This window comes from Ornithorhynchus anatinus, chromosome 9 (genome assembly GCF_004115215.2).
Source record: "Ornithorhynchus anatinus isolate Pmale09 chromosome 9, mOrnAna1.pri.v4, whole genome shotgun sequence".
NCBI classification, from domain to species: Eukaryota; Metazoa; Chordata; class Mammalia; order Monotremata; family Ornithorhynchidae; genus Ornithorhynchus; species Ornithorhynchus anatinus.
Window position 1 is genome coordinate 61441174 of NC_041736.1, and position 9444 is coordinate 61450617.

The 9444-nt window shown below is 58.5% G+C and overlaps 1 protein-coding gene across 1 annotated transcript; it reads left to right on the forward strand.

Annotated features, from left to right (window-relative positions):
• Positions 1 to 1042: 1042 nt before the first annotated feature.
• ZFP36L2 (ZFP36 ring finger protein like 2) lies at positions 1043 to 2780 on the forward strand. The gene is made up of 2 exons (XM_029071497.2): positions 1043 to 1191; positions 1495 to 2780. The coding sequence occupies exons 1-2, from the start codon at positions 1141 to 1143 to the stop codon at positions 2692 to 2694; spliced, it is 1251 nt and encodes a 416-aa protein (XP_028927330.1). The 5' UTR covers positions 1043 to 1140; the 3' UTR covers positions 2695 to 2780.
• Positions 2781 to 9444: the final 6664 nt, after the last annotated feature.

A 9444-nucleotide genomic window follows, 5' to 3' on the forward strand; every position in this document is an offset into this window, starting at 1 on the left:
TTCCTGATTCCCCTGTGTCTCCCCCAGTGCTTAGAACAGTGCTCGGCACATAGTAAGCGCTTAACAAATACCAACATTATTCTTCTTCTCGGTGCCTCAGTGACCTTATCTGTCAAATGGGGGTGAAGACTGGGAGCCCCATTCCTGATTCCCCTGTGTCTCCCCCAGTGCTTAGAACAGTGCTCGGCACATAGTAAGCGCTTAAAAAATACCAACATTCTTCTTCTTCTTCTTCTCGGTGCCTCAGTGACCTTATCTGTCAAATGGGGACGAAGACTAGGAGCCCCATTCCTGATTCCCCTGTGTCTCCCCCAGCGCTTAGAGCAGTGCTCGGCACAGAGGAAGCGCTTAACAAATACCAACATTACTATTCTTCTCGGTGCCTCAGTGACCTTATCTGTCAAATGGGGATGAAGACTAGGAGCCCCATTCCTGATTCCCCTGTGTCTCCCCCAGCGCTTAGAACAGCGCTCGGCACATAGTAAGCGCTTAACAAATACCAACATTATTCTTCTTCTCGGTGCCTCAGTGACCTTATCTGTCAAATGGGGGTGAAGACTGGGAACCCCATTCCTGATTCCCCTGTGTCTCCCCCAGCGCTTAGAACAGCGCTCGGCACAAGGAAGCGCTTAACAAATAACATTATTAATACTATAGCAGAAAAGTGACCCCCCCACCGGGGGCAGGGGGGGGGGGCTCAAAGGGCCCGGGCCATGCGGTGTCCCGCCTTCCGGGTGGGGGAGGCGGCCGGTCCCGGGCCCCTTTCCCGCGCTCCGAGCTCCTCCCGCCCGGAGCTCGACCAATCGGGGCCGAGGAGGAATTGGCGGCGGCCAATGGGAGGCGGCGGGGGGCGTGACGTCGACGAGAGCGGGCGGTGTTGCCTAGGGCCCCGCCCTTATATAGGGAGGCGGCCCGCCGCCTCCCAGCAGTTGGGTGTCCACCCTGCGCTGCGCGTTGCGGGCCGGGGCCGGGGGGGGGCAAAAGTCGGCCGCCCCCGCCACGGAGGAGAGCGGCCCGGGGGGGCGGCGTACTGGACGGTCTCTCTCCCCCCCCCCCCCTCCCCCCCGGACCGGCCCGCACCCGTTTTCCGTCCGTCGTGGCCGGGCCCGGGAGGCCCGGGCCCTTCCCGCCAACGAGAACATGTCGGCCGCCCTCCTCTCCGCCTTATACGACATCGACTTCTTGTACCAGGTAATGTGGGCGTTGGTGGAGCGCTTACTCTGGGCCGAGCGCCTCCTTGCCGCCCTTCAGAGAGGGGGGCCTCGACTCCCGAGTTGCCAAAGTTTGGGCGAGGCGGGGAGGGAGCCGCGGGGAGGGGCGTGGGACGCAGCGGAGGCGGGAGAGTGGGAGCCACGCGTGGGGGGAGGCCGACGGCTTCGGAGCCCAAACTTTACGCGCGCCTCCCGGGCCTGCGAAGTGGCAACTTCGCAGACGAGGCTCCCCCGGCCTGGGCTTGACCGGAATCCTTCCCCCCTCCTCCTTCTTCCTTTTCAGACGGAGAAATCCCTGGCCAACCTCAGCTTGACCGTGCTGGACAAGAAGGCGGTGGGGACGCCCGTGGGCCCGACCGCCAACCTGGCCCCCGGCTTCCCGCGCCGACCGGCGCCCGGCCCCCCGTCGCCTCCTTCGATGCCCCCCGCCGCCTGCGCGCCCGGGTTGGCGGGGCTCGGCCTCCCGGAGCCCAAGGAGTCCCGGTTCCGCGACCGGTCCTTCAGCGAGAGCGGCGACCGCAGCCGGCAGCTCCTGCAGCAGCTGCAGCAGGTCCAGCCGCCCCCGCCGAAGGGCGGGGGGACCGGCAGCGGCTCGCAGATCAACTCCACCCGCTACAAGACGGAGCTGTGCCGGCCCTTCGAGGAGAGCGGCGCCTGCAAGTACGGCGACAAGTGCCAGTTCGCCCACGGCTTCCACGAGCTGCGCAGCCTCACCCGCCACCCCAAGTACAAGACGGAGCTGTGCCGCACCTTCCACACCATCGGCTTCTGCCCCTACGGGCCCCGCTGCCACTTCATCCACAACGCCGACGAGCGGCGGCCCGGCCCCGACGCCTTCGCCGCCGCCCGGGAGCCGCGGCCCAAGCTGCACCACAGCCTCAGCTTCTCGGGCTTCCCCGCCGGACACCACCGGCTGCCGCTGACCTCCCCGCCGCCCGCGGCCCGCGCCACCCCGCCGCCCTGCTGCTCCTCCTCCTCGTCCTCGTCCTCGTCGTCGTCTTCGTCCTCCTCCTCCTCGGCCGCCGCCTCCCCCAGCTGCGCGGCGGCCGCCCTGCTCTTCGGGGGCGAGGACCAGCTCCCGCCCTGCGCCAACAACGCCTTCGCCTTCTCGGGGCAGGAGCTGAGCGGCCTCCTGGCGCCCTTGGCCGTCCAGGCGCACGGCTTCGCCCCGGCTCCGGGTCCGAGTCCCGCCCCGGGCCCGGCCGCCTACTACCGCGGCCCGCCGCCCAGCCTCGGCCCGGCCCCCCCCACCGCGCAGGCGCGGCCGCCGCCGCTCCTCCCTCCTCGCCGCCTCTCCGACTCGCCCGGCCCGGACCCGCCCTCGTCGTCGTCGTCGTGCAGCCCTCCGGGCTCGCCCACCGGCCGCGACAGCCGCCTCAGCGGTTCGCTCAGCCCCGGCAGCCTCAGCGGATCCGAGTCCCCCGGCCTCGACGCCGCCAGGCGCCTGCCCATCTTCAGCCGCCTGTCCGTCTCCGACGACTGAGGCCTTCCCGCCTCCGGTCCTCGCCCCGGTCCGGCCCGCAGCCGCCTGCCTTGGGACGCTCCCCCCTCCTCCACACGCAAGTTGAAGAATCGCCACGAGAAACGGGAAAGGACGCTTCCTACGGCGACAGAAAGAGAGGCCCCCCTCCAGAGTTGGGGCCGGGCACCACAGCCCCCAGTGGGAACCGAATTCTGCCTTATTGGGATAAGGCGGGCCGGGCCCGCGAGATGCCCGCGAGACCCCCGCGTCCTCAGGAAGGCATCGCCTCCGCTCCCCTCGCCCCGTGTGACTTCCCAATCCTCACCGCCCTTGTCCTTCCTCTTCGCCGCCCTGTCCCCCCGGGGACCCCACGACGCCCCGAGCCCGGACAGCCCCCGGGCCCTTCCACGTGCCAGCTGGGCCAGCCCGCCCATCCACCAAGAATATGCCTTGACCACGGCCTTATCGTTGTTGTTTTTTTAAATGTCGACCTCACGATCACCTACTCAAAGCCACATGCATCCAAAACTGAGATGTGCCCTGGCCCGGCTTCGGCTGGACCGGTGGCGCGTCCCACCCCTCCCTGACGGGCCGGGCTCGCTTCAGTTTGTAACTGTCGGGGAGTAACTGCTGTTCATGTTTTGGTGTTTGTTTTTTTTTTTTTTTAATTATTTTTTTTAGCCGTTTTGGAGTCGGTGCACGGTACTGCACCACAACTCACCACGAAACTCTATTTAACTTATTTATTATCTTGTGGAAAGTGTACCCCGGGGAATCTGTTCATACTGTATTTATCGGGTATGATGGAAAGCAATAGATCTATATTCTTTTATTATGTTTAAATTATGATTGCCATTATTAAGCGGCGCCATGTGGAGTATGTTCTTTTCACAGTAATATATGCCTTTTGTAACGTCACTTGGTTATTTTATTGTAAATGAGTAAAAACAATCTTAATTTAAGAGATCCGATGTAATATTTATTTACCTGATTGCTCTTCCTGCTCACGGTCGGAGCCCAGGCCCGGTGGGGGGTGGTCCCTGCCGGACCGACTCCGTCGCAGGACTTTGGGGGACTCGGGGTGGGAGTGGGGCCGGTGCGCTCACCCCACCTGGGGACGTGGGAGCCCCGGGCAGTAGTGCAGCCGGACAGCGGGCCAGCGGCCCACAGTGCCATAGCCACCCGGTCTGGACTCCACGTGAATCAAGAAGTGTTCCTCCCCCAGTGGAGGCGGAGTGTCGGCTGGGGGCAGGCCCTGCCCCGGTTTTAACCCTCAGCCTGCCCACCTTGGCCCGTGCGACGCCCCCCAACCCGGGGACGTGACCGCTTTGGTGGGAGGGAGAGGGGGGGCTGCACCCTCTCCGCTGGACCCTGCGGGCCGTGGGCCGCTGGCGCCGTTCCTCACGCCGTTGTTGAATGTAACGGGGAGGGGGGAGGCCTAGACCTGCAAATGTTGCTTCTGCCGCCCTCCCCCTTCAATAGAAACTTTTGGAAATAAACCCAAGCTGAAAAGCTGTTGCAGAGGAGGGTTGCAGCTGGGCCGGGATGGGTGGGGACACGCTGAAACCTGCCACTTCCTCTGGCGGTGTTTCCGCTGCAGGCAGAGCTCACGCCGCAGCCCAGGGACGGCCCTGGCCCGGTCCTGCAGCCTTCCCAACACGCTGGGCCGCGGCGAACGTGAGCTGAGCCGGGCCGGGCCCAGGGCCGGGAGCCAGGCGCGTGCGCAGACGGCTTCCTCCCCACTATGAGCAAACACCACTTCATTTATTTGCCAGCAAGGAACTGGGGTTGGGGCAGGGTGGGGCCAGGCAGTTGGCTTGAGGATTTTGTGCACCCACCGGGGCCCAGGTCATTGTGGGTTTGTTTGGGCCACAGGGGAGGGGCGAGGGGCCTTGGCAGGCTGTTGGGCCTTGTTGTGCGTTCATTCATTCATTCAATAGTACTTACTGAGTGCTTACTATGTGCAGAGCACTGTACTAAGCGCTTGGAATGGACAATTCAGCAACAGAGACAATCCCTGCCCAATGACGGGCTCACAATCTAAACCCGGTTGGGGGGGGGGGGGGGTGACAGCAGAGCAAAACAGAATAAAGCAAGACAACATCGAGATAAATAGAATCAAGGAGATATACACCTTATTAGCAAAATTAATTGGGTAATATATACAGATGAGCACAGTGCTGAGGGGAAGGGGGAGCAGAGGGAAAGGGGGGGCTCAGTCTGGGAAGGCCTCCTGAAGGAGGTGAGCTCTGAGTAGGGCTTTGAAGAGGGGAAGAGAGTTTGGTGGACGTGAGGAGGGCATTCCAGGACCGCGGGAGGACGTGGGCCAGGGGTCGACGGCGGGACAGGCGTGAACGGGGGACGGTGAGGAGGTGAGCGGCAGAGGAGTGGAGTGTACGGGGTGGGCAGTAGAATGAGAGAAGGGAGGTGAGGTAGGAGGGGGCAAGGTGATGGAGGGCTTTGAAGCCAAGAGTGAGGAGTTTTTATTTCGTGCAAAGGTCGATAGGCAACCACTAGAGGTTTTTGAGGAGGAGAGTGACGTGTCCAGAGCCTTTCTGTAGGAAGATGATCTGGACAGCGGAATGAAGAATAGACGGGAGCGGGGAGAGACAGGAAGAAGGGAGATCCGAGAGGAGGCTGACGCAATAATCCAGTCGGGATATTATGAGAGCTTGTACCAGCACGATAGCCGTTTGGATGGAGAGGAAAGGGCGGATCTTGGCGATATTGTGAAGGTGAGACCGGCAGGTGTTGGTGACAGATTGGATGTGTGGGGTGAATGAGAGAGCCGAGTCAAGGACGACACCGAGGTTACGGGCCTGTGAGACTGGAAGGATGTTGGTGCCGTCCACAGTGACGGGGAAGTCAGGGAGAGGACAGGAGTTGGGAGGGAAGATATGGAGCTCGCTTTTACACATGTTGAGTTTTAGGTGGCGGGCAGACACGTGGCTCAGTGGGGAGAGCCCGGGCTTGGGAGTCAGAGGTCATGTGTTCGAATTTCGGCTCTGCCACTTGTCAGCTGTGTGACTGTGGGCAAGTCACTTCACTTCTCTGTGCCTCAGTTACCTCATCTGTAAAATGGGGATTAACTGTGAGCCCCACGTGGGACAACCTGATGACCCTGTAGCTATCCCAGCACTTAGAACAGTGTTCTGCACATAGTAAGCGCTGAACAAATACCAACATTATTATTATTATTATTATCCAGGTGGAGACGTCCTGGAGGCAGGAGGAGATACGAGCCCGGAGGGAGGAGGAGAGAACAGGGGAGGAGATGTAGATCAGGGTTCTGTACTGGGTGCCTTATGTGTGTAGAGCCTTGTGCTGCACACATCCTGTGTGGTTGGTGCAATGTTTGTCACTTTGGGGGCAGGCAACAGACCCAGAAGACATGGCCTAATCTACCCCTGAGATGAGCCCTGTGACACCCGTGAGCATTAGTGAGCTCGGAGCAACGTGGCCTATGAAGAGCAGTGAGGCCTAGGGGAAAGAGCACGAGCTTAGCAGTCAGTGGAAATGGGTTCTAATCTCCGCTAGTTGCCTGCTGGGTGACCTCGGGCAAGTCACTTCATTTCTCAGTTTTCTCATCTGTAAAATGGGGATTCAATACCTCTTCTCCCTCCTACTTGGACTGAGCCCCATTTGGGACAGGGTCTGTGTCCAACCTGATTAACTTCTATCTACCTCAGCGCTTAGAAAGGGGCCTGTAGTAAGCATTCAACAAATAACGTAAGTAAGCATTTAACCATAAGAAAAAGAAATGTATATTAAAAAAAAAAGATGATGAGGCCTGACGGGGAAAAACAGTCACCAGCAAAGACTGCGCGGTCTCCGGAGTGAGGCTTTCGGTTATTCGATCCCTGCAACCTTCTTCCGGCAAATACCACCGCTCTTTCCCCGCTCCCTGCCCCCGCAGCCAAGATTAATAATAATAATCTTAATCATAATTATTATTATGGTATCTGTTACACACTTACTATGTGCCAGGCACTGTATCAAGCACCGGGGTGGATACAAGCAAATCGGGTTGGATACAGTCACTGTCCCATATGGGGCTCACAGTCTCAATCTCCATTTTACAGATGAGGGAACAGGCAAGGAGAAGTGAAGTGACTTCCCCCAGGTCACAAGGTAGACAAGTGGAGGAGCAGGGATTAGAACCCACGTCCTCTCACTCCCAAACCTTGCAATTTGCAATTTGCAACTAGGTCATGTTACTTCTCTTACCACTATTAGCACAGTGCATGCCATACAGGGAGCACTTAAACAAAGACCCCAATAATTACACACGCTCGAGTCTCCTGCCAGCCTACACTCTGCTCGGGGGTGTGGGCGCACGCACGCAAGTACACTGCCTCACGTCCGTTTACACACACCTCCGTGCCCACACCAGCCCGTTGCCCGTGCCCTCGCACGCATTTGTGCCCGCAGGGCCTTCGGGGAAGTTCCCAGCCCAGGGGAGGCGGAGGACCGGGCTCCTCCTCTTCCTTCTCCTCCTCTTCCTCCTCTGGGGGCTGTGGCTGTCCGAGCTCGGGGTGTCCCAGGGCCTTTCCCAGCCCCCACCCGCCCCCGGCCTGGAGGTCAGCGCAGAGCTGGACCCTCCTGGCCAGACCGGAGCAAGGGGGACTTGCCCCGAAGAGGTCTGGAGGGTTGACCCCTGACTGAGGGGCGTAGCAGGAGCCGAGATACTAATAAAAATAATGGTTTTTAAGCGCTTAGTATGTGCCAAGCACTGTTCTAAGCACTGGGGTAGATACAAGGCAATCGGGTTGGACACAGCCCCTGTCCCACATGGGGCTCACCGTCTCAATCCCCATTTTGTAGAAGAGGGAACTGAGGCATAGAGAGGTGAAGCGACTTCCCCAAGGTCACACAGCAGACAAGTGGCAGTGGCTGAATTAGAACCCACGACCTCTGACTCCTAAGCCCGTGCTCTTGCCACTAGGCAATGCTGCTTCCCCGGTCCAGGGATAGGAAAGCGTCCTCCATCCCCACCCCACCGGGGCCCAGCCTCGTTTCCCCGACTCCGCCGCTGGGTCGACCTGCACGCCCCCTGCTCCAGCCCTGGAAAACCCTCCACCGCCCTCCCTCCCTTTATAATTATTAATTAGTATTAAGTCTATGTAAGGATTTAACTATTAAGTGTATTATATATTAAGTATAGAAATGTGCATATTAATACTTATAATATTGTATAATAATGTAGTGTCTATGTTTAATATTATGTAATAGAACCAGTATAATACCTCTAGACTGGAAGCCTGTTGTGGTCAGGGAACGGGTCTACCGACTCTGTTATGTTGGATTCAGCCAGGCGCTTCTTACAGTGCACTGCACACAGTAAGCGCTCAATAAATACGATTTAGTGATTAATAATTGTAGTATTTGTTAAGGGCTCACTATTTTCCAAGCACTGTGCTAAGCGGTGGGGTAGATATAAGGTAATCTGGTTGGACGCGGTTCCAGGCCTACATGGGGCTCACGGCCTCTTTTCCCTCCCCATCACCCCTGCCTTCTTCCCTCTTCTCCTTTTCTCCTTTCTCCCTTCATCTCTCCCTCCTTCCCTCAGCCCCTCCAGGACCGAGCTGGGCTGTCCCCCCCCCCGGGAAGGGACGGTCTGTCCTGAGGGACACGGCCCACTTGTTGTCCCCCACTTGGGGGGATGGGGCGGAGGGATGGAGCTAGGCTGATCAGCGGTCAGCAGCTTCGAGGAGTGGACCCTGTGTGTGTGCTAACATGTCCCTGGCTGGATTGTGGCTGCACAGAGAAGCAGCAGCGTGGCTTAGTGGAAAGAGCACGGGCTTGGGAGTCAGAGGTCGTGGGTTCTAATCCCAACTCTGCCACTTGTCAGCTGTGTGACTTTGGGCACTTCATTAAACTTCTCCGTGCCTCAGTTACCTCGTCTGAAAAATTCATTCATTTAGTAGTATTTACTGAGCGCTTACTATGTGCAGGGCACTGTACTAAGCACTTGGAATTCGGCAACAGATAGAGACAATCCCTGCCCAATAACGGGCTCACAGTCTAAACGATGGGGATTGAGACTGTGAGCCCCACATGGGACAACCTGATAACCTTGTATCTACCCTAGCGCTTAGAACAGTGCTTGGCACATAGTAAGTGCTTAACAAATGCCATCATTATTATTATTATTATAAAAAATACCATCATCATTACTATTATTATTATGAACCTATGGGCTGGGAGAGACACTGGAGAGCCCGGCCCCCACCCCGATGCCCTCACCAACCCCCCGCCCAGAGCTCTGACGAGCCCCTCCTGCGACTCCTGCCCTCCGCTGCACGTTCCGTCCAGCCGCGAGGGTCAGGACTGGCAGCCTGCAGCGCCGAACGGGTCACTGGGCCAGGGGGCTCTGACTAACTCTGCTTTGTGGGGGAGGGTCCTACTGGTCACATCAAAATGCCACAGGAGCCTGGATGGGGGGTTAGGGGAAAGGGTGTGTGTGCTCCTCCTGGTGCTCCTCCCTGGCTCCTGGTGCTCCTCCCGCTGCTCAGGGAAGGTCCTGGTCCTGGCCAGTCCCTGCCCACGACTCCTTTCGTGACCCCCAATAAAACTCCTCAGGGGTCTTTCTCAGATAATAATAATAATAATGTTGGTATTTGTTAAGCGTTTACTATGTGCAGAGCACTGTTCTAAGCGCTGGAGTAGATACAGGGTCATCAGGTTGTCTCACGTGAGGCTCCCAGTCTTCATCCCCATTTTACACAAGGTAACTGAGGCACAGAGAAGTTAAGTGACTTGCCCACAGTC

Coding starts and splice junctions, on each gene's coding strand:
- ZFP36L2 (XM_029071497.2), top strand. CDS start 1,141: ATGTCGGCCGCCCTCCTCTCCGCCTTATACGACATCGACTTCTTGTAC. Junction 1,192..1,494: donor ACATCGACTTCTTGTACCAG/GTAATGTGGGCG, acceptor CTTCCTTTTCAG/ACGGAGAAATCCCTGGCCAA.